The following is a 24,911-nucleotide window of genomic DNA, read 5'->3' as shown; positions in this document are numbered from 1 at the left end:
GCGAGGCGAGCCAGGGCGTCTGCATGACTGTTTGCCGCTCGAGGAACTTGGGTGATCTGGTAGTGGAAGTGCTTGAGCAAAAGTTGTGTTTGCGCAAGATATGCTGCCATGGAGCTGTCCTTAGCATCAAAGTTGTTGGTAACCTGGTTGACCACCAATTGGGAGTCACTGAAAATATCAATTTGTTTAACCCCGAGGTGTTTGGCCAAACGTAATCCTGCTAGAAGGGCTTCATACTCGGCCTCATTATTTGATGCCTTGAATTTGAAACGAAGAGCATACTCCATTGCTACTTTGTCGGGTGTAGTCAAGACTAGTCCCGCTCCACAGCCCTGTTGGTTGGATGAGCCATCAACATACAGACTCCATGCTGGGGTTGTTGGTTCTATCTTCTGAGTTTCCGGGGGTAATGAAGCCACTGCTTCAGGTGTAGAAGCAATGTCAACCGGATATGTGAAGTCGGCAATGAAGTCTGCCACTGCTTGGCCCTTCTCAGCTGGCTTTGGTTGGTAGGAGATGTCAAACTCGCCCAATGCTATCGCCCATTTGATCATTCGCCCAGACGTGTCAGGACTCTGGAGTATCTGTCGAAGAGGGTGATTGGTAAGCACGATGATGGCGTGTGCTTGGAAATAAGGGCGAAGTTTCCGAGCAGACATGACCAATGCTAGAGCTAATTTCTCAATGTTGGAGTATCGTGTCTCCGCATCTTGTAGGGCTTTGCTAGCGTAGTAGACAGGTCGCTCAATATTCCCATCCTTTCGAATGAGAACGGAACTTACGGCTGAAGCTGATACCGATAGGTAGATAATGAGAATGTCTCCTACCTCGGGCTTGGAGAGTAGAGGGGCTTTACTCATGTACTCCTTGAGGTTTTTGAATGCCTCGGCACATTCATCAGTCCATGTAATGTATTTCCTACTTCCTTTAAGTGCTTTAAAAAAGGGAGCACATTTGTCTGTGGCCTTAGAAATGAACCTGGTTAAGGCTGCCACCTTGCCAGTAAGGCTCTGGATGTCCTTTGAAGTTACCGGTTCCTTCATGTCGAGGATTGCTTTGATCTTCTCGGGATTAGCTTCAATGCCTCGTTGGCTAATCATGAAACCTAAGAATTTGCCAGAGCCTACGCCGAAGGCACATTTGTTGGGGTTTAACCTCATTCGATACCTCTTCAAAATAGTGAAAGTTTCAGATAGGTTGGTGATGTGTTGGTCAGCATGTTTGCTCTTGACTAACATATCATCAACGTAAACTTCCATGCTCTTCCCAATCTGCTCGGCGAACATTGAGTTGACTAGTCTCTGATAAGTCGCTCCTGCATTCTTTAGGCCGAAAGGCATGACTTTATAGCAGTATAGTCCTCTGTCGGTAGTGAAGGCTGTGTGTTCTTGATCCGAAGGGTTCATGAGGATTTGGTTGTATCCTGAGTAAGCATCCATGAAGCTCAGGAGTTCACACCCGGCCGTAGAGTCTATAAGTCTGTCAATAAGAGGAAGAGGGAAGCTATCTTTCGGACACCCTTTGTTTAGGTCGGTGTAGTCAACACACATTCTCCACAAGACCTTTTGAAGCAAAAGACTTTCTTTGGTCGGATTTTTCTTAACAAGGACCACATTTGCTACCCATGTCGGGTAATTGACTTCGCGGACAAAGCCTATGCCTTTGAGTTTTTCAACTTCTGCTTTCATTGCCTCGTATCGTTCAGCGTCATAAGATCTTCGCTTCTGTCTCACCGGCTTGATCTTGGGGTCAATACTCAAACGATGACAGATGACATCGGGAGAGATGCCTGGCATGTCCTCGTATGACCAGGCGAAGACTTCAGTGTTCTCTTTCAAAAAAGATATCAATGCTAACCGAAGGGGTGGTGACAATGTGGTGCCAATCTTCACCATGCGATCTGGATAATCTCTTGAGATAGGTACCTTCTCCAACTCTTCAGCAGGTTGGGCTTGCTGGGTGAAAGAGTCATCTCGAGGATCATCGGGTTGATTGTTGCTATCAGGAAGATCCAAGTTCGCTTCATCTAAGCTGGTCTTTGTGACTTGGTCATGTACAGACAGGGTTTCCTTGGGTCCGGGCAAGTGTTGTTGCTTAACTGAAGTGTTGTAACATGATCGTGCACTAAGCTGATCTCCTCTAATGTAGCCGTTGCCATGGGGGGTTGGAAATTTCATCAACAGCATATGCGTGGATACCATAGCCTTGAGATCATTGATGCCTGTGCGCCCAAAGATGACATTGTATGCCGTTGGGCAGTCAACCACTAGGAAGTTAGTGGTAATGGTAGCCGTGTAAGGGCCTGTACCAATAGTAAAGGGTAAATGTATGCTCCCTAAGGGTTGCACGATATCACCGGAGAAGCTTATCATAGGAGAAATTGAGCGATCGAGCAAGTGTTCAGCTACACTGAGCGCCCTGAAAGCTTCGGCAAACATGATATTGACCGAAGCCCCTGTGTCTACGAGGATTCGTCGAACATCAAAGTTGGCTATGTGAGCCTCCACGATCAATGGGTCGTTATGAGGGTAGATGATGCCTCTTTCTTCCTCAGGGTAGAAACATATCGGATCCCAGTTAGGTTTTTGATACTTCCCTCCCCTGATGTCTTCCACGTGAAACACTTGGTGACCAGGCCTCAGAATTCGTTCACTGTTTTTCATGGCCCTATTGGAAGATTCAGATATGGGTGTGCCGCCGCTTATGGAATATATGACATTCACCTGGCGTTGGTTACGGTTATCCCTTTGAGGGTGAAGGAGGAATTGATCAATTTTTCCTTCTCGTGCCAAAGCTTCAATACGATCACGGAGGATGATACATTTCTCGCTATCATGGCCGTTATGCTCATGGTAGCAACAAAACATGCCCGCGTTATTCGGGGGCGTGTAATCTGGGTGCCTCGGCTTTGGCTTTGGTATCAGGTGAGCTATGCTGGGGTAAATGGCCGCGCATGTGGCATTCAAGGGCGTGTATGTCTCATACCTTGGGGTAGGGGGTATCTTGACGCGGGTTTGACCCACTGCATTGACTGCCTGGGGGCGAGCGTTATTGTGGCGATACCCTTGGTTATCGGGATAGTGTCCCTTACTCTTTTTACTGAAAGGAGAGTGGTGAGGATGGAAATCCTTCCTCTTGCCTTGAAATTGATATGTCTGTTGATTCGGTGAAGCATTATGCAAGGCATGGGGAGGTGCCACTGCTGTTTGGAAAGTCGAGGTCTTCTCATTTAGGTGAGTCTGGCTTCCACCTCCCACTTGTTGATAAAGGATGGTTGTAGGGGGTTTCTCCTGATATGTCTTTGCCTCGGCGGAGGCATGGTTATAAGCCTGCGCCATCACCTCAGAGTAAGTCTTCCAAGTATTGGCATTGATCATGTATTTAAAGAAACAATCACGTAGGCCTGCCGTGAAGGCTTTGAGGGCAGTCTTGTCGTCTGCCTCGGCACACCGGGAGTATTCATGGCTGAAGCGGCCAGCATACATACGTAATGACTCGTCTGGCTTCTGGCGGATAGTGTACAAGTCATCTGCAGAGTGCAAGCGATCGGTTTGGAAAATGTGTTGGGAAACAAATAGTTTCCTCAATTCCTCAAATGAGTCTACCGTCTCAGGTGTAAGACGACAATACCAATTTAGAGCTCCACTAGAGAGGGTGGAGGGGAAGAGAAGACATCGCTCTTCGTCGGTGTGCATCCGGTATGCCATGGTGGACTCAAAGAGGTTAAGGTGCTCAATCGGGTCCTCTTTTCCAGTATAAAGTTGCAAGCCAAGCTTTTGCTTTGTCTTTGCTTGAAGGGGGGTGTTGAGGATCCTCCTTATAAGAGGGCCAGGCCTGGGTTGGTTCCAGTCAGGTATTTCAGCCTGACGTTCAGCCTTCAACTTGTTTACTTCCTCAAGAAGTTGTAGGACAAGGGGGTCCTGAGCGGAGTTATGTGTCACTGGAGCTTTCTTTCGTAAATCTCCATCTCCTCTTGGAATTAGGAAGGTTTGATCAAGGGCATGTGATTTTTCCCTGGACTCGCTGTACTGGCTTCCAGGGTATGTCTGTCGGAACACCTCTGAGTCCCCTGTACCCTCATGTCTCTCTGGGACTTGTTGCCCCTTCCCCAAATTGGTGGCCGGCTTGGGCCGTGGCAGGGGACCGAGTCTCTCAGAAATCCTTGGGTCATTAATCTTTGAGCTTATATGGATGGAATTCTCTCGACGTTGCTTCAGGAAATCCCGACAATCGCGAAAGACGGCTTTCGATCCTTCTGCCCCTTCAGTAAAGAGGTGTCTCCCTCCACTTCTCATGGTTCGGGTTGAAGCAACTGGGTTAAGAGAAGCCTCATGTTGATTATCAAGTCGAGGGGTAATCTGTTCCCTATCAGGGATATCTATGTCGAATGCATGTGACCCTCCATGTTGGAGGGCACCCAGTTGATGGTTGACTTCCACGGGGGCAACAAGCTCGCGTGTCTGAGCTTGCCTAGCTTCGTGGAGTGTCTCGAAGAGCTTCTCATATTGCTCCTGGAGGACCTCATTCTTCATTACTATCTTGTTGTTCTGAGCTTCCAACTCATCGACTTTAGCTTGAAGAAGAACTCGTTTTCCTTCCTTCTTTCGTTGTTTCGCACTATGTGCAAGGGGGGTGTCATTCTGTGTGCTGTGGCTTCCTTCGCTTCCCATGTTGGAGAGGGATGCCTGGTCAAAAGAAAGTGTACGAATGATAGAAACCAACTTGACACAGCTGAAGAGAGTAGGAATAAGTGTCGTTTCCCACAGACGGCGCCAAATGTTGATGCACAAAATCAGGGAAGACTTTGGTACAACAGAAAGTGTCAGGTTTTGTGACCTTCGCTTGGTTGCTTGGTTGCTTCAGTCACTAGTGAGGATAAGTACGTAAATGAATAGAGACAGAGAAGCAAACACAGGATGTACGTGGTTCACCCAGATTGGCTACGTCCACGGAGTAGAGGAGTTCTTATTAGTAGTGAAGGGCTTACACAAGTACAAAGGATCAAGCTCTCAATTTAGTGAGTTCTTGTGAATGATTTAACACAAAATGGCATTTGGCAATATTGTGGGGGAATGACCCCTATTTATAGAAAAACTTGTAGCTTTGTCACATTGACATGTGTCATGTTGTGATTGGTTCTTGATGTCGACACGTGCTGCGCTCTGATTGGCTTCTAATCTTGACACGTGTCGAGTAGTGATTGGCCTCCTGGTCGGAGGGGAACTCTTCTGGGTCCTTGACAGTATAGCGTTGGCCGGTGCTCGGTAGTTTCGGGATTGGTCAAGTATGGTACAAACATAGTATATATCTGAGTTGTATATATGATATATGATCTCTCTCTTTCGAATCCCTTAGAACATATTTTTTCGATAATAATATATGATCTCCCTCAAATCTTAGGTGTTTTTTTTTTTTTTTTTGTTGAATAAAAAGTATGCTCTATCACTAATTCTGTATACAGCGAATGAGAATCAGCTGTGATTCTTTCCGTACATTAGCATACTGATTGATTTCTGTACACTATTATCAACTATGCAATTGAAATATTAATTAAATAGCGAAGCTTATTTAAATTAAAGTTGGCTAAGAAATGGATTAATCTTTTTTCTCATATATGTCGGCAATACCAATGAGATAACTGCTGTAAAGTGTGAAGATTCGCAACAAAATTGCACCAGCACCGATGTGCAGAGACAAATAGTACTGCAATTACAAGCAGAACAAGCTTAAGTTAATTACGAATTACGAATTACATTGTATCATCCTTGCGTCCCTCACGTCTGATTACACTGTCATCTTCTTACCCAATTTGTAACCCAGAAAGTAAGTACGTAGGAGCTTCCAAGAGGAGGATCCAAGGCTCGAAGTACCAGTTACTGTATTGATATTATCATGTTAAGTGGTCTATATTATGAAATATTTCATCATTTCTCAAAAAAAAAAAAATCACGTAACATGAGCATTCTGCCCCTGATAAGAATTACAGCTAAATAAGTAATTGATGACCAAAAAAGATTTACATGCATCAATCTGATCAAAGATGGAGAAAAAAGTTAGAAACTGAACTGAGAGGGTTGTAACAAATCAAGCTCACTTCTACAACTTAATACAAAATTCCTAATTTTTTTTCACTCTTTCCTTTAATTTCTTTCTTTACTTGTTGTATTTATATACTTTTTTGTCAAATTGTTGTGTTTATAATTTAATGCTTGTTTATAATTTAATATTGAGTGAGAAAAAAAATGCTGAGGGGCATTCAAGAACTAAAAGCGGATTTTGCAATTATTTAAGAAAATCAATATAAGATTTTTAAAAGAGAAAAAAGGTGAGGAAGCATGTGCCCTCTGATCCTATGCTCGGGCCGTCCCTGGTATTGTTTATCTTTGCAGTTTTTTCTGAAAGTTAAAACGTACTACTAATTATCTCAAATTTGACGTGTAATATTTTAACGTGTTCAATTTTGTATTTTTACATGGAAGTACACACACGGAGTTTTAAAATATCGTATCACATTGTGTTAATTAAATTGGTAATTGTCGACATTGAGGAATCAATATTAGGTGCATTGGACTGCAACTTGACTTTAAAACGATCAAGTTGGTTTGGGAAACAAATGCAAGTTGCAAGCTTTGCCTCCCTTTAACTATATAAATTCTATCTTCGTGTGTACTATATATATGTTTTGCGTTGGAACAGATATATAGTCTCTATTAGCTGCTTGCAAGTTGATTAGCAAGTTGGCAAGAGAATGAAATCAAAGCCACGCATTACCTCATCACCTACGTATGTGTGTGTGCCCCATGACTGATTTGACTATATCATCCAAAACTTTAATTGTTTGGTAGAAATTTTATTCAACCACCGTATCGAATTTAAGGTGCAAAGGCCACCATATATAGCAAATTTAATTTCCATGACAAATCTAAGACTACTCCTAAAATAGTAAAAAATTATCGACTCCAAAGTTTAAAGTTATCATCGCATCCGAATTGTCCTTTTCGATAAATATAAACAGCTTACAATGGACCACAAACTTAATGGTTTTCTTGCTGGTAGGGTGTCTCAATTGGCATTTTAGTCAAGGGAAGAAAATGTGTTTGTATGTCCATGTTGAAATTTATCTAGGGTTTATAGAAGTTATATCTGAGAAATATATAACATGGTGATGATCTGAAGTTACAAGATTGAATGGCTTTCTGTTTGTTGTTCCTCAATTTTTGGAGATTTTGCCACTAATTATGTAAGAACGTTATCAATATCAAAGCAAGTAATGATTAGTTGTCCCTTACTTTCGTGGTATTTGCCACTAAGCAAATTAAGCCTTCGGGCCCCAAAGTACTCTTTAATCTTTATTTTGATGAGTACTGCTTTTGGTGATTATAGTGAACGATTCTTATTATGTCAGCAACTTTATATATGTAATGCTTCACAAATATATTTTATCAGAAATTGTTTAAATTAAAAAATATCGGAGATCAATCAATTGCAAATATTAAATTGATTAAAATCAACAATAATTGACGACATATTAATCAAATTTTAATAATTTAGAGATCAAATATTCTTAACATTATGAAGAAGAAAATCATTTTAATAAAAAAATATCATTGTGATCAGTTTCCCTGTATTTTTGTTGGAAGTACAGTTTAACATCATCCACATGAACATGAGACTTTTGACTAAGTCAGGATAGAAAAGTCTGGCAAGTAGAAGCCCATTCCAAGAAATCGAGATCCTCTTAGGATTTTTGATCCAGAGTATAGGGACCCGAAGATTCGGATCGTTGAAGAGAGAGATCGGACCATTGGTTTGTGTGAGATGGCACAGTGATATGGGCTAATACGGGTCGTAGATTTGAAATTGAGTGGTTTAGATCTCTTGATCCGCGGACTCCGAACATAGAGACTATGAGAGGATCTAGATTCCATTCCAAGTATCTTGAAGGCCAGGTAAGCACCAATGCACACAGTCAGCATAGCTAATAGGGTTTGCCAACTGTTCTGGGGTCAGTGGACCCCACTGCTTCTTTTATTTATTAAAATGAAAACTAATGAAAAATGCTTGAAAATTTTGAATTTTAACGAAAATGATAAAATAAAGTATGAACCCTTGTAGTTAGGATCTTCAATCAAACTAGTCTGTGCCTGTGGCAAATATGTTTCTGCCATTTAATTTATATCTAAGTTTCTGTCCAACTGTTAAGGCTCCATTTAAACCGAGGAATTTGAAAGAAATTATTTGGATTTAACAACGAGACTAAATTTGCGTTGAAAGTTAGAAAACTGCGGATATGCATGCATTTGAAATATATGCAAAGAATCATTTGAAATCTAGTTCTTTTCGTTCTTTTCTTATTGTTAGTCTTGGCATGTATTATTGTGAATCTTTAGAGACAACCAATTTAACATTATAACGTTATCTAAATCCCTATATTTGACTACTTAATATTACAGTCTAGTTGTATTCTTCTTCACTGGTAAGTGAGAAGTCTTAGGTTCGATTCTTACCAAATGATAAATTTAAAACCACATTATTACTGGTCCATTGTGAAGCTTAGCCAACTCTTCCACCCACCTTAATATAGATAATATCATTTATTTAAAAAAAAAAAAAATTCCCCAGATTTGGAATCCCACCATCCAACAGGCCCTTAAATCAAATTATCTGATATCGATGGGAATTAGGTGAGAAACAACATCATGACTGTGATAGTTTATGTATCTTGGCAACAACTTGACAAACCACTTTTTCCCTTCTACTTCGCATCTCAAATCAATGCACAGTAATGGATCATGTTAATAGAAAAGAAGATGATTCTCTTCCCTCTTAATCTCTCTCTCCTTCCCTTTCCTTATATTTGAACGGTCACGGTTAAACTACGTCAACATCTTATATTGATTTTTTTTATAGAGACAATAAGACAAAAAACAATGTGTGAGAGGAGATGATGGAAAGAGATGAGAATAGAAGAGGAGAGAATCATACTCCTTATAGAAAAAGCTGAAATTTGTGCATCTATTGTTGTCTCTAACTTCTTGTTTTTTTTATTGGGGATATCGTTGTGTAAAATTATTATTTGACAAAAAGTGAGTAGTTTTACGAAGGTTGATAAAAAATTTATGCAAATGGCGTTTTACCAAGAGTTTGTAGATAGAAAAAAGAATTATTCGAAAATTATTTTTCTGTAATATTTTTAGGCAAAAGAATTTTCCATGCGTTAGTAAATGAATCTCATGATCAAAAGTTGATGAGTAAAGTAGCAGTCAATTATTTAAAGTGGCTGCCTTGTACAACAAGGAAAATGGTGCTCCTCTTCCCATGATGATGGGTTGCGGTGTTTTCCAAATTTGTTAATGAGGACCCAATTGTCACACGTCGGAAAAATATAAAATCTTAAAGAAGTTGGGTCTGTTTGGTATTCTACTTGAATTCAACTTTTTTAACTCAAAAATAATTTTCAAGTTTTAGGCGTTAAAAACTTGTTTGGTAGACTATTTTTAAAAACTAAACTCAATACTAACTAAAAAATATAATTTATTATCTAAAAACATAAAAAGTTAGTTTTTAGAGTTTTTAAACTTAAACTCACTCATTTCTTTTATCTCCCTCCTCCCCTCACTCCAAATCTATCTCTCTCTTTTCTTCTTTCTCTCCTTTTTTTTTTTTTACCTTTTTCGTCTCTCCTCCAATCTACTGTCTTCATTCTCTCGGTTCTTTCTCTCACTCCTCTTTCTCTCTATCTCGTTCGATCCTCTCTCTTCTTTCCCTTTCTTCCAATCATCTCTTACTTTCTTTCATCCTCTCTCCTCTTTCTCCCTCTCCTACGACTCCCTCTTTTTAGATCTCTTTGTTTAGTTTAAGTCGTAAGATTTAAAATTTTTAAATCGCAAACCAATCAAGTTTTTGAGTCTTAAAAAAAATTGTTTTCAAGAAATGTTCTTAAGAAATGTTTTGAGAAATGATAAAAAATTTCAAATAGAATATCAAACAGGTCCTTTTTTTTTACAATCCTGGACACCCTTTTTTTTACAAGCCGATTTTTAGGAGCAAGTTCTATCCATGAGCTCTTAACAAAATTAACGAGAAACTTTATTCCCTTGCGGGTTAATCCCATAGGTGGGCAAATCCTGTGTCTTTCTAGGTAACTCCGGTGTTCTGCTCTGATGTCGTGGCCGCAAAAGCCAGAATGGCACCTTCACTTCTTTGTAATGTTGCGGTCCCTTGAGAACCAGAGACCAAGTTTGACTCACATGAACGATGGAACGATGCATATATGGTCAACATTAAAAACAACATATTTTTAGAAGTTGTCCAGTGAGTGATACATGATGGTGATGATGAACGAAAATTACAATGTCGTTTGGCTTCGAAGCCATCTGTGAAACCGGACCAACACCAAAATGGCTTTGAAAACATTGCAATAATTCTGTACTTTCTCAAGTGTTCTCCTTCACAAAACGCAAATTTAATAACAAAATTTCATTTTTCACATTTCAAAGCAGTATTCAATCTATCTTCTTCCATGGGCCCTTCCTTTACCCACATCTTCTTCTTCTCTCTTTCTTTTGCCTTCCATCTCACATTTTTCATGGATACTTACACTATTCAATTGCCACCACCATGCAATGACCATCCCGAAAGGCCGGAAGGACGAGAACTCACCACTTTGGACCACGATCAAGGATAGAAAAGTTTGGCGAACAGAAGCTCATTCCAGGTATCTTGAAGGCCAGGCAAACACCAATGTACGCAATCAGCATAGCTAACAGGGTTGGCTAATTGCTCGGGAGTCAGAGGGCTCCACTGCTTCTTGTAGATTGATGTGTGTGCATCCTTGCGATAGTTTGAAAGTTGCGTGATGTTGAGAAAAGAAATGGGCACCGTCGTTTTACCGAATACTTCTCCAATTACCTCCATTATGTTTTTCCGGGAATCTGAACCCCAGTAGTTTGGATCTTCAATCAAAGTAGTCTGGTTGTAACAGTTGCCTCCTGGTTCACCTCCCCATTCTATACTCCTGCCAAATATCAAATGTCAGGCCACCTAAATCTTGTGAAAACTTCAAGCACAAGTTACTCGTCTAAAAAGCTTCAAATTTTCAATTTGTCTGGTTTTTTTTCGAATTGGGGTAATCACAATTATGCATGCTATATACATGATTTGAATAAATAGGGTTGAGAGAACTGTACTCACTTTCCATGAGAAGGAGACATGCTAGTGAAAAAGACCCTCGTCTTCTTGCGGTCCATGTTCCTCCGCACCCATCTTAACATAGTTTTCATCGCCATACGATAAGCCTCTGTCGTTGGCACATTCACAATATCTTTCACCTCATCATTGAAGGAACCTAGTCTGAAAATTAAAACTTCAGCATTTAGACATTTTGTTAAGCAATATAGGAAGAGAGACTTAAGCAATGTATAATTTGATAGGGGCAGGAATGTACAATATTTTAAATTCCAAGCCGGTCATCCACCACAGATAAGTATTGAACACCAATACATCAACGCCCTTCCAATGTTTGCCATGCTTATTGACGGACCCTTTCCTTACAAGCCTGTCAGATATCCTATGGACGACAGCATTATCCGCGTTTGATTCAAGAAGAAACGGCGCCCAATAGAACTCGATTGTGGCATTGTATGTCTACACATTATGGAACAAAGAATAGTAAATGACTGCACAATTGGCAATGTACAATTGAGAAGTATGAAGAAAAAGTGAAAACCACAATGAAATATCACCTTGGCTGTGAAAACAGTTCGCGAGTCTGAGTCAAAGCTCTCCATGGATTTGGCATCATCAGGGATGAGTTTGTGGAGAAGACAAATCATGGAAACATACTGACCCCGGTTCAGAGAGTCTCCAACGAACATCATCCGCTTTCCTCGTAGCGTCTCGAGCATCAAAGTGGCATTGAAGCTGTATAATTTGTGAGAAGAATGTTATACATGTTATACTATTGGTAAGTTACAAAAAAATCCAACATAACGGATATATGATTTTTATAAGATTACAAGATTAAAGTTAATACCAATGACACTGTGAACGAAAAAATAATTATTAAACAATTAATAAAAATGAAAAGAAAAATCATGACAAATATGCAGAAGAAGCATATTATTATTAGGAAGTAAATGTTTTTTTTTTTTTTTAATTTCAAAAAAGTTTAGAGGAGATTGGCTACTCTCACCACCAGTGCCATGCAATACCCACAACCTCAAGCTGGAAGAACTTACGCATAGAACCTAACCGCCATCTGCTATTGGTATGGATTTATGTAGGAATATACGGATCGCACACCAAGTTGTTTTAACTTAGCCGTTTTAACAATCTTTGATACAGTTCAAACTATAATTTTAGGGACAATTATTATATAGAGCCTGTTCGAGATTGTTTTTTTCGGAAAATATTTATGCTCATAAGAGCTTATGCCAAAAGTGTTTATATAAACACGTTGAAATGTTGTTAAAACAAGTATTGTAGTTGTTTCTCCTAAAAACGCTTATAACGACCTAGAAGCACTTTTAAGTTGTTCTACCAAACATACTTATAAATGATTTTGGTTGTTATTAATAGGCCAATCAAAAGAAGGCCTTGGGATTAACCTCAAATGTCGAGAAAATTCGAGTAATGAGTTAAGATTAAGACATGCTCAGAGTTCGATTCCCTCCCATGCAACAACGTAAAAATCAATTATTAAGAAACCATCTATGTCCGGGCCGTTCCCAAGAGCCCATAATATCGTACTCCCTAAGCCCGTACGCAATTTGGGCCCAACCCATCCACGTTGTCGTGTGCGACAGTGGGCCCCTGTACATTAGTTGTCTCCCACGAGGACAGATGAAAGGTACGGGATTTCGGTTTCCCGGGAACAAAACGGCAGCGTATCTGGCTCCATCCACACGGCCGGCCGGGAAGCAACCCAGCCGGCTTAACTACAAAAACCGGTTCATCAGACAAGGACAAAGGGACAGAACCGTTTTGTTTGTCGGTGAAAAGATTCGTAAGTAGGGATCGAGAACTAGGAGAGTTAAGTTACTGTCGTGCGATGCTTTTTGTCGAAGTGAAAGCAGAAAATCGGCTCAACTTTCCCAGACAACGCCGATTAAAACGAGGAATTGACGCGTTTTATTAAAGACTGGGCTACTGACCTGGGAAGATCGCAGCCGTGGGGCTGCCACCGCCATTTCTGGTAGTCCTTGTCGGGCCGCCCGTGTTCTTGGCAGGTCAACTGTGGCTGGATGTACGGGCACTCCGATTCCTCGTAAAGCGGCCGAGTTGACTCGTCGAAGACCCACCTCCCGCTGAACAAGTCACACCCTTCGTCGGTCTTGCCGACGGCGAAAGGCAGCTTCTCTCTCTTCTTCCCTAGCCCCAAAACAAAAGACCCAATTTAGTAAATTGCAAAGTTTCAATTGGTTCACTCGGTGGAATGGGGTGGGTTGACTCACCTGTTCTGATGACGATTGGGTCTGAGCTGGAGGTGAGTTGGAGCTGCTGGCCGAAAATGCAGGTGAGATCCTCGCCGTAGAGGACGCAGACGAAGAGGATGAAGACGAGGAGAGTGAAGAGGTAGGGAGAGAGTCGAGCCTTGCGGAAGACGGCGGCGGCGGAGGAGGAGGAGGAGAGCGGCGGTGGCTTCATTAGTCTCATGTGAAATCGTATAATTGTATTTGAAGGTGTGATCTAATTTGGTTGAAATATATGAGACGGAGGTCCATAGAGATTCATCGTGTGAGAAGAATAAATATATAAGAATTTGGTCGTTTGAGATGGGTTATATAATTTGAAACATTATAAATGTCACGGTCAGTGTACTAAGAACACGATTCAAACACAAAAGAGTAATAATACAATTGATAATTTTTTTTATTCAAGTATTCAACTAATTATATTACTACGGATGAATTCCAACACTCAGAAATCTCTTCGTATTTTCTTTTTTGTATTACGTTTCTATTAAAGGCAATAATGAAATCCAAACGTAGGGAATTTCTGTGCTTTGGAAAATCATTAAATCAAGTACCATTTCTGGTCCCAAAAGAAAAACATGATCTCCCTTGGCTTCTAAGGTAAGTAATTCTCTCTCCTTTCCAATCATGAGAGAGAGAGAGAGAGAGATGAAATATTGGTTTTAGGTAGAGAAGTGGTTGGCACTCACCTGCTTTGCTTTCTTAATTCTCACTCAATAATACAACAAATAATAAAATGATGTGACCAACAACTAAACTTACCATATTAATTAACCAATTATTTTGTTTCTCTTACAAGTTTCCATCATCACATTCAAGTGCATAATCTTTCTTACAAGAAAGTTTGATTGTCTCTTTGCCAATAAAGCTCAGAAAGTAAATGCTAATAAACATTATTGTACTTAACTGTTATGTTGTGAATATCGAGTTTTAAGAATGGAAAAAAGGAACAAAACTCGAAAACTTAAAATAAATAACTAAGATAAATAACACCAAGGATTAAGGTGGTTCGGCTATATGTGCTAATGTCCACGGGGCATTAAACAATTTTTCACTATATCAATAATGAGTATAACGAAGAATCTTGCCAAGTTTCTAGAATTAAGAACTTGACGAAAAAACCTGAAAGATCAAGAACAAGAAATACACTCTTTTTCTCTTTTCTTTTTCTCTCGCACACACTTTGCTCTTACAATATTCTCTCACTCTGACTCCTTGAGTGGTATACAACTTATTGTTTTGCTCCAGTTCCAAACTAGTGCAATAGCCCCTTACATAGACATAATAAAGGTTGTATTTAATACGGATTACAATCATAATTCGAACCTAGTTATGCATCCTTCTCCAATTGAAAAAACCACCCTGATTGGGATAACAACTCCAATTGGGTAAACAATTTAATCCTCTAAGACTATAATTCCTAATAGACTTAGGACAACTCATCGTGGGCTTGGTAACCCAACACGTCGACCCCCGGACCCCCGGACCCCCTTCCTTTCCCCGCCAAACCATGAAGAGGAAAAAGAACAAAGAGTTCACAATACATAAACCCCAGTAATCTTAGCCAAGAAAATACTATTCATCCCTCCTAAAACACAGAAGTTCAAAACGCATAAAATCTCATTGCAAAAGTTAACGATATAAATTCGTACCTGAGGCTGAAGAGACACGGAGCACATTGCAAATGGAAAAATCGAAATGAGGCAGACAATTGAAGCTGGTTGTACTTCATGTATCAAAGAGTTGTGGAAAAGAATCTTCACCCTTGCTATTATACCTTTCAGACATCTTCTTCCATACAACTAGCAGTTGCTGCGTCTTCTGGCGCCTTTCAAAGAACCTCGACAATGTGTTAGCTAGCCACATCAGAATCAGTAGACAAATAATGGCACATAAGGTAAGCCTTCAATGCTTTCAATTCATGAGGATTTCTGTGATCGGATAACACTCCAAAGAGCCTTTCTCCCACCAAATCACCATATTACTAACATAATTCTACCATACAAATATCTGTCCAGTGACGGTGTATCTTTTCAAACATCTGAATCAGAACCGTCAATTTAGACTGCATATAAGCAAGATATTCACATTTCAATAAATCAGATACTAAAATATAGTCGCACGGTACCATATAATTCAACTGGCAAGATAATGCACGATACTCAACATCCAATGTGTTCACCTTTCATTTTATCCAGAGAAATATTAAAATCCATGTGGAAACATTCATCCAAAATTGCCTGAACAGCAGCCGAGCAATGTACGAAGAAAATAACAAGTAAACGAGGACTTGGTAAGGAGGATTTCTTTACATTACAACTAAAATATGACTCGTGACTGAAAAAAAAGAAGATGGAAAGGATAGGTGAGACGGAGAAGGCACCATTTTTATGATGGTGCATGCTGAGCTTAAGTGCTAGCTTTCACTACGCTGTTGCTGCATACTGACCCATTTTCTCTTGTTTGCCAAACGTTGATGGCAGAGTACAGATGATACAAAATGAAGTCACCAGCTTAACCTAAAACAAATATCTCTATGCTCAAAAGTCGACAGGAGAATAGGTGCTTCGATGACCATGAGAAGATCTCCTAAATTTGTGCAGTAAGGATGCAAACAGACTCTGGAAAGAAAAGAGGTAGTAGTTATTAACAATATATTGAGAGCTGAAGAAAAAGAAGAAGGCAATTTAATTGAAACTTGTGTATATCTGTGCCACATCACTAGAAGTATAAACCTAAGTAGAATACCTGGGTACTTTGACGTAAGGTGGTCCAAAAGTCCAAGTTTGGTATAATCTGAAATGAGGACAAGCACCGAATCATAGTTAAATTACCAGAATTTAAACTCCGAAGGAGCACTTTAGAACCTTGACCAGATTCTAGAGTACCAGTTACGAGTAAGATTTTTTCTGCTATGGCAATGTGATCTAACTGATGTTATATGTTCTAAATAGTATGCTGCCACAAAAAGTGAGAAAAAATGAATAGATTTTGACTCCAACGTGACATATGGAATTATAGTAATATGGTAAAAGGAACATGTGGCTTTATTCCCTATTCCATGACTGTCACAAGTTTGAATTCCCTTGCCCAAAGGTCACGTGTTTTGGTTCTCTCTCCCCTTCAATATTTCCTTCCATAGACCATCCACTGTATGATACACGTGTGTGTGTGTGTGTGTGTATCACCCAGTTTCCTATGCGTAATTCATGACCACCATTTTACCTGACTCATTGACATATATTAGTTCTTCCTCTATAGATTGATTTTTAAGAAAACTTGAATTCCATTTCAAAATGATACACAGCAAATAGATGGACCTATTCATAAAACAATTTCAAGACATATGAATGGACAAAACACAAGCATAACAAAATAGTTTGTGTGCAAGAAGCTGATCTAATTGAGGAACATACGTGTATTCCACGAACTCCAAGTTTTATATATCGATAAGCTGCCCCAACCAGCAGATAAGCTCCAAAAAGGCATAAGATTCTGAAATAAAGATCAATTATCAATCACTTACGATGACTCAGAAAAACTTAAACAGTAGACATAGAAAATCGCATTGGAAATAAATTTGACTCTTACATGATTCCTAAGGTACCAAACCAGCCCCACGCTCTTCCATGCACGTGTTCAATCTTGGCACAGCCAGAAGGATGCGTTAATACTGTAGCCTGTCAGATAGAGAAGATATTATGAACCTCATATTTTATACATTGTTCATGCACTCACTGCAAATCCGCTTTCAATGTCACAAAATGAACTGTCAACAGAGAGCCAGTGCTATGCATTTCAAAGCTTCATGCATCCCTATTTTGAAATCTATGATTTCATACATTCACAACAGCAAACACTGCTAGTTTACTGGTTTTTCTCAATAGTCAATACCACCACCTGAACCATATACACAAAAACAAAGCCAAAAAGATAAAGTGCCACCAGCTGGGAAAGAAAAAAGGGTTCGACACATCTTCAGTCAACAAAGAAGCGCACTAATGATAAGCAGGAAAATGAAACAGGTTGAGCACATATTCAGTTCCAAACAAGTTTACCATTCAAATCATATTAGTTTAATTAATAAATTTGGCTGGAGATCAAGGCGAAGGAAGATTCAAGCTAAAGGAACTAATTAAATCAGGTAAGAAGCTTAGTATACAAAAGCTGAAGACAGGGCCAGAGGTCTATACTCTAAAGTATACACTGTACAGTTCATAGAATATGGACAAAATATCGATATTCCATGGACAACTTTATCAAAGTAAACTCCCATCTTCTATAAGATTAAGTGATAAGCAAGGAGAAATGAAGATATTCTAAAACTGAAAGGACTCACGTAGTCGCATTTCCCAGTTTTCTCTAGTAAATGTGGCCACTGTAAAATAGAAAGACAAGAAACTGGATCATCAACCAAGCATGTCAGAATTCCAGGATCATTTCAAATTATGCAGACGATTTTGTATAAGGTCTTGCCTGAACTCTATTTGGATCACAAATTACAGACACAGAGAGCGAACAGTTGAACTTCAGGCCACTACTTGACATCTTAACAATGACACCAGTGTTAGGATTCTTCCTGTCTGCCATAACAAGGAAGTCATAAATCTTCGGAAAATTTATTCTCAAACCAAATCAATTGTGAAGGTCAGAAAGCATGAATGTCCACACATATTTGCGCAATGCCATATTCAAGCTACATTAATGGAAACCTGAAAGTATCATTCAATTTTATATCTGGGGGAGATTCCAAGAAAAATAGAAAAGAAATCTCACCGATTATGTTCATGTCCATGCTTGAGGCACGCCCAATGGTAGTGCACACATCGTAACCTGCAGTTACCGCTTGGTTCATTTTAGAAGAATAAATACAATCTTCCAAGATAGAACAATTTTCAATCCAAATTAGATGAGATAGGTCTCAGTCTCCTGCTTTGTTCGAAACTAAAAAGAGGGCACCACAGGCTCCCAATTTCTAATGGACCAAAGCACACCATAACATAAAATTAAGAGGAATTTTGTTTGAAGCCACAGAGCATAGGATGTCATTAAACAGTTCAGCTGTCACAAATTTTTTTCACACTATTGATGAATAGCTACTGTTTAACACAATATAATTTGCAAGAGCGACATCTGATCATGACCCTTAAAGCTTTATTTGTTCCAGAACATGTCCAAATTAAACATCTACTTCTGCAGAGCTAGGCAATAGAAGGAAATATCTGAAAGAAATTAATTTGATTATTCCCAAACATGATTGAGTCACTGACTACCACTATCATACATAAGCAATAGAATGTGAATTCCTTTTTCCGATTTTACCAACAGGAAATAGATACAGTAAAGTACACAGAGGGCTACGTCATTAATCATATGAAACATTAAAGCATCTGTACCTCCTATGTTGTCTGACACAAGCGCACTAGAACCCATATCACAGCATGATGCCCCCACACAATCCTGCAATGTTCGATAAGGTAGTCAAATAAATAAGATATTCTATAGAAATTAGGGTAGGAACTAGGAAGTATATTTTACTATCTTTATCTTTGTTTTATCCAATTTTTAACAAAAAGCGACCTCTGCCCATTACACCCTGAGTCAAGAGCCTGGAATTATATGTGAACAGTAATACTCGGGTCAATTGTTAAAAAGAACTATCCGTAATTGAATCCAAAATAAAAGTTATGCAAGCATCAGGTTCATGAAAAATAAAAGAAAGCAAATGACAATTAGGACCTTTGAAAGCTGTAGCAATATTCTATTCAATTCAGTAGATTTCAAATTTAGAAAAACTCTCATGTTGTTTTAGCTAGCAGTGTAAGTGCCAGCTTTAGCTGTCAATTTCCAAATTCCCATATCTCTCTAACCCTCTCTTTTGTCTTTAGAGGCAGAGATAGAGAAAATTAGAGCAAACCATCCGGAGCGGCTCCCTCACGGATCAAAATATAGGGAGGAACTAAGTACCAAGTAAATTTATTGACCAAAAAAAAAAAAAGTACCAAGTAAATAAGTGCAAGTATTACAAAATTGCACCAGTCTCAGTTCCTTCCATATCAACATAAAGAAAATAACAGTAACAGAGCTGAGAAATCTACCCAGCAATCAACACATCTAGGTGGGTCGTGATTGAAAATCATTCCATTGCAGAGCTGCTCCAGACAGTCAAAGAAACAAACTCAATAATGAACCTAGTGGCATTAATAAGGCTTATGCTTGTAAAAGTTAGCATGATATCCATTAAAGAAAAAAAAAAACAACTGCATTGTGGTATTATCATGATCATAGTCGTACAAAATATCAGTAAAAAACACAAAGGTGTGACCTGATGGAGCGAACCTGAAACCAGAGCACAGTCTCATTTGCTGCCACCTTGTAGAACCTGTAGTAATGAAGTTTAACATCAAGGAAAAATGATTTTGCTTGACCAAATTGATAATTGAAAAAATGCATCACAAATGCCCCCGTAAATAAGAGAATGCTTTCAATGTATATCAGCTAGAATACAACCGATGTCCATAGGACCATAGCTCAAGAGCACGAAGAACCTCCGCAACCCCTTGAACCATAATGTACCATACAACTATTACAGTTTAAGATACATCCCAATTTCAAACTAGAGAAGCCAGAATGGCTCAACCGAATCTCTTTCGAATAAATGAACATTAAGCCGGCTTAATGAAAAATTGAAAACCAGTTTCGAAAATGCTTAATAGGACAGAAGCACGTTAATTTGCACAACTTCAAGAACTTCATGTATTTAACATAGAAATCATAAAGTTCATAGCAAAACCACAGCAATCAAACAGTTGGACGACATGCATATCAAAGCCCACAAGAAAAATACATGGAGATGAGGTAAATGTTCCACAAATTGCATCAAATTTCAGCTTTAAAAGATTGAATAAAATCATTGAAAGTGAGAAGAAATAACTTGAAATTACAAGGTACAATTAACAATTCATGAATAATCCGAAAACCCATATCAAGTAGCAGAGAAATGGCGAGAGAAATGGGGAGGGAGAGAGAGAGAGAGTACCCATCTTCGCTTTGGACGCCGTGAGGGAAGAAAGGGATGGGAGAGTCCAAAGTGTAGTTATAGAGCTTGTCATCGTCGACGACACTGAAATGGCAGCTAGCGGAGACCGAGTTAACTCGGTCCAAAATCGTTAAGATGACCGTAACCCATATCAGAAAACCGAGTCGGACTTCCATTGCTGGCCACCGAGCTCACAGAAACTCGCTTACAATCTCATCAATGGCGCTGAGATTCTTGGTGCTCAGAAGCATGAAAACATCAGTCTTCACTTGTGACAAAAACCGACATTCCTCGTGGCATTGCCTTCAACCAAACGACATGGTCCGCACGGCCCGGTTTGGATATGTATCACATTTTATTTGAACCAAAGTTGGGCCGAACGAAACCGCACGTGACAATTTGGATCGCCCGGTTGGGCGTTTTGATGCCCACCCTAAAACGACAGGTCGTTGAGAATATAGGAGAAACCTTTATACCGCCGAAAGCCTAACGGTGCGAACCGCGAAGAAAAACAGAAAGCCATGGACGCCGACTCTTCCAACCCCAACAGCGCCTTGAGCGACACCCGCTTCTGCGACCTGAAGCCGCCGCTCTCCGAACTGGTTCTGGAAGCCCTGTCCGAAGGCGGGTTCGAGTTCTGCACTCCGGTTCAAGCCGCCACAATCCCCTTACTGTGCAGCTTCAAGGACGTGGCTGTGGACGCCGCCACCGGCTCAGGCAAGACCCTAGCATTCGTGGTCCCGATGGTGGAGATACTCCGGCGAGCTTCAACCACTCCAAAACCTCAAGAGGTCTGCTCCACACCATTAATTATTTTTCTTTCGTTTCACTTGCTAGACACAGTTTGGTTGCCGAGAAAATAAAATGTTTACTTGCTAGACATTGTTTGGTTGCCGAGAAAATAAAATGTTTACTTGCTAGACATTGTTTGGTTGCCGAGAAAATGGAAGAGAAACAGAATGAAAAAGAAAATTTTGTGCTTGTGCAGGTGATGGGAATGATTATATCTCCGACGAGGGAGCTGTCTTCGCAAATATACAATGTCGCAAAACCCTTCATTTCGACGCTGCCGAATATCAAGTGTGTGCTTTTGGTTGGTGGAGGGCAAGTGAAATCAGACATGAAACAAATTGAGGAGGAAGGAGCCAACTTGTTGATCGGGACACCGGGAAGACTATTCGACATTATGGAACGCATTGATGTCTTGGATTTGCGGAACCTTGAGGTAATGCATTTGTAAATGGAGTCGCATTTGATGGGATTTGATTGAAATTTGATTTTTTGGGATTTGATTGAAATTTGATTTTTTGGGATTTTATTGAAATTTGTTTCATGGAATTTGATTGTGTATATGGCTGACAGAGGGTCATTTCGTCGATAATTGTTGCAGATTTTGATTTTAGATGAGGCTGATAGGCTATTGGATATGGGGTTCCAGAAGCAGATAAATGATATTATGTCTCGATTACCTAAGCTCCGAAGAACTGGTCTCTTTTCAGCTACTCAAACTGAGGCAGTTGAGGAACTGGCTAGAGCAGGACTAAGGAATCCTGTGAGGGTAGAAGTATGAGCCGAAACAAAATCGAGTGATTCGATATTAAGGAAACAATTAGCCTCTTCTAAAACACCTTCTGGCCTTGCCCTTGAGGTATGCTCTATAACATAACGTCAACAAATACTAATTTGTTCATAATGTCTAGCTTCTCTATTATTGAATTATTTCCGTCTTTGACTGTGCACTCTACATACAGTATCTGGAGTGTGAGGCAGACAAGAAACCGTCGCAGCTTGTGGATCTTCTTGTTAAGAATAAGTCTAACAAGACCATTGTGTGAGTAACTTGAGATTAGTATGTTTTAGTGAATGTGGTCGAATTACTTTCGAGGTTAAAAGTTGTTTTGCTTTGCAAAGTGATTCTCGTATTTTTCTGTGTTTTCTTTTGTAGATACTTCATGACTTGTGCTTGTGTTGACTACTGGGGACTTGTTCTTCCAATGCTTGGCCCTTTGAAGGGTTTCCCTTTGATTGCTCTACATGGGAAGATGAAACAGGTAAAACAATACAGATCAGCATACTCGGTCAATTTTTGAGTTAGTATTTCATGAACTCATCGTTCTTTGCTTTTTCAAAATTTTGAATTTCTAGGCCGCAAGGGACAAAGCTTTAGCCTCATTTACATCTCTCTCAAGTGGCGTCCTTTTATGTACTGATGTTGCTGCACGTGGGCTTGACATTCCAGGCGTTGACTGTATTGTGCAGGTAGCATTTTTATGGTTATCACCAGTTTTGAAAGCTAAATAAAATAATTCGTTTATTTGTTGTTACTGCAGTATGATACCCCTCAAGACCCAAATGTTTTCATGCATAGAGTTGGCCAAACAGCTCGTATGGGTAGACAAGGAACTGCGATCGTTTTTCTATTACCAAAGGTTTGGTTATAGCATCCATAACTATGCCATAATTGTTTCCTTATGTACGAAACTGTCCTACAGCTCTGTTTGACTCATTTTGTCTTTTCTTATTTCCCGTGTTGCTTTCATTATGATGTTGAAGGTGCTTATTTTCATCGCACTGTTGCAGGAGGAAACTTATGTGGAATTCTTACGGATAAGAAGAGTTCCTCTACAAGAAAGGAAATGTTCTGATGATGTTGCTGATGTTGTTCCTCAGGTAAGCACCATGTTATGGAACCCTTCCCCTTAGCTAATATTGTTGTGGGAAAAAAAAAATTTTAATTTATTCCTCGACACAACTGTTCTAACTCCGTGAACAGTGTTCAACAATGTGACCTAAGATGCCAGCATTTTGTATGTAAAACAGATTGATGCCATTGCCCATGTATTTCAATGCTATTCATTAAATCAGTTTTATCCATCATGCTGTTGTCTTGAAAATACGAGTTTGGTTTTAGGTGCTCTCTCTTATTGTCAAAGTTTTTGGTCCAATATATTTTAGTGATAGGTTACTTTCTGAATATTTTGATGAGATTTTTCAGTAGTTTAAGTGACATCGTTTTAAAACTTTGTTTCAGATTCGATCAGCCGCAAAAAAGGACCGCGATGTCATGGAAAAGGGATTAAGAGCATTTGTTTCTTACATGCGTGCATATAAAGAACATCACTGCTCATACATTTTCAGGTGTCTAACAGTGCCATGTACTAATTCAGGCCAAGAAATTTATTTTTCTCTAATTTATGTTTTAATGCAGGTGGAAAGAACTTGAAATCGGGAAATTGGGCATGGGATTCGGACTACTGCAGCTCCCTGCAATGCCTGAGGTAAAGCACCACTCGCTTTCCACAGAGGGTTTCATCCCTGTTGAAGACATCAACTTGGAGGAGATCAAATTTAAGTAAGAACTCCCTTAATCATTTACTGTTTGTTTGTATGACATTGAGGCGTTATGTACTGTCACTAAAGGAAATTTTTTATTATATAGGGATAAATCTCGCGAGAAACAAAGAAAGAAGAATCTACAATCGAAGAAAGAAGCAAAACAGCAAGAACCGAAACATCAAAAAACCAAAAAGATCCCAAATGCTTCAGATGCTGCAATGAAGAAGAAAACAGGTAAGCAAAGACGTGCTATCCAGACAGCTGAAGATGACGATGAGTTGGCAAGAGAATACCGCTTGATAAAGAAGCTCAAAAAGGGGGCTATCGACGAAAGTGAATTTGCAAAGTTAACAGGAACAGAAGACTTGCTTTGAAGGCATAAATATACAGAACGTGATTTCGGGCATCCAGACATTATGGAAGATTGGAAGTCTAAAGCCTTTCAAAAATCTCAAAGGTGATAGGAAGAATTTCAAGCCGCATGGGGATCATATTTGGACCAAAGCAAAGTTACCAAGGCATCCCCAAGCTTGTTCAAAAGACAAAACTTACAGATGCAACAAAAACGGTTGGGAGACAAATTTGCAGGTGAAAGAGTTTTTGCTCCTGCTAGTTTTCGATATTGGGGGTCCCTTTTACTCGCCTTATTTGATTTACGTTCTTTGTAACCATGTTAAGCTCATACGACAGAGATTGCAGAAACAGAAGGAAATCAAAGCTACTTTGTTTACAATTTGGTAGATTACAAGGCAGATTGAACAGTAATGGCCACTCGATCCAAATAATGGTGTTTTCACAAGAACACTCTGGGGCAGATGCAGATGTTGAAAATTCCTCGTGGGGAAAACCGGAAAAGGAAACATCTGTATCAATTGTTTCTTACTTTCTTGTGGCTTTCAATCGAAGAGAACAGGTGGGAAAATTGATTCTCTGTTTGGACACCTCATTTTCGAGCCGTGGTCCAGAGTCAGTATAAAGTGATATTTTTGTGGGAGGAGGATTGTCTGCCCTCCAAGTTTCGGTGCCCTTCCATGCCCTCTTGTTTTGTGTGGTCACGGTTA

At 39.6% G+C, this 24,911-nt stretch overlaps 3 protein-coding genes across 5 annotated transcripts; 1 reads left to right on the top strand and 2 right to left on the bottom strand.

Annotated features, from left to right (window-relative positions):
- Window positions 1-10,272: 10,272 nt before the first annotated feature.
- LOC126628749 (protein trichome birefringence-like 33) lies at window positions 10,273-15,963 on the bottom strand. The gene is made up of 8 exons (XM_050298538.1): window positions 15,658-15,963; window positions 15,128-15,540; window positions 13,455-13,689; window positions 13,155-13,371; window positions 11,745-11,922; window positions 11,447-11,646; window positions 11,194-11,352; window positions 10,273-11,017 (listed from the first exon to the last, which is right to left on the bottom strand). The coding sequence occupies exons 2-8, from the start codon at window positions 15,152-15,154 to the stop codon at window positions 10,678-10,680; spliced, it is 1,356 nt and encodes a 451-aa protein (XP_050154495.1). The 5' UTR covers window positions 15,155-15,540; window positions 15,658-15,963; the 3' UTR covers window positions 10,273-10,677.
- On the bottom strand, window positions 15,638-20,843 carry LOC126628750 (uncharacterized). Of its 3 annotated transcripts, none has more exons than XM_050298541.1 (11): window positions 20,515-20,843; window positions 19,815-19,857; window positions 19,574-19,627; window positions 18,872-18,935; window positions 18,252-18,308; window positions 17,945-18,058; window positions 17,815-17,846; window positions 17,067-17,155; window positions 16,892-16,970; window positions 16,224-16,271; window positions 15,638-16,096 (listed from the first exon to the last, which is right to left on the bottom strand). In XM_050298541.1, the coding sequence occupies exons 1-11, from the start codon at window positions 20,688-20,690 to the stop codon at window positions 16,016-16,018; spliced, it is 837 nt and encodes a 278-aa protein (XP_050154498.1). In that variant the 5' UTR covers window positions 20,691-20,843; the 3' UTR covers window positions 15,638-16,015. The 3 variants fall into 3 exon arrangements, with proteins under 3 accessions (XP_050154498.1, XP_050154497.1, XP_050154499.1); XM_050298540.1 differs by having other exon boundaries at window positions 17,815-17,853; window positions 17,952-18,058; window positions 20,515-20,842; XM_050298542.1 differs by lacking the exon at window positions 19,574-19,627 and having other exon boundaries at window positions 17,815-17,853; window positions 17,952-18,058.
- Window positions 20,844-20,994: 151 nt separating this feature from the next.
- On the top strand, window positions 20,995-24,583 carry LOC126628748 (DEAD-box ATP-dependent RNA helicase 18). Its single transcript, XM_050298537.1, is given in 11 exon segments — window positions 20,995-21,305; window positions 21,503-21,739; window positions 21,905-22,162; window positions 22,266-22,345; window positions 22,460-22,565; window positions 22,660-22,773; window positions 22,845-22,943; window positions 23,095-23,184; window positions 23,546-23,652; window positions 23,723-23,866; window positions 23,954-24,583. Coding segments are annotated over 11 exon segments (1,776 nt in total). The 5' UTR covers window positions 20,995-21,035; the 3' UTR covers window positions 24,225-24,583.
- The last annotated feature ends 328 nt before the right edge of the window (window positions 24,584-24,911 follow it).

Source organism: Malus sylvestris, chromosome 7 (genome assembly GCF_916048215.2).
Source record: "Malus sylvestris chromosome 7, drMalSylv7.2, whole genome shotgun sequence".
NCBI classification, from domain to species: Eukaryota; Viridiplantae; Streptophyta; class Magnoliopsida; order Rosales; family Rosaceae; genus Malus; species Malus sylvestris.
Note: the sequence above shows the minus strand (reverse complement) of the source record. Positions and strands in the feature narration are given on the sequence as shown.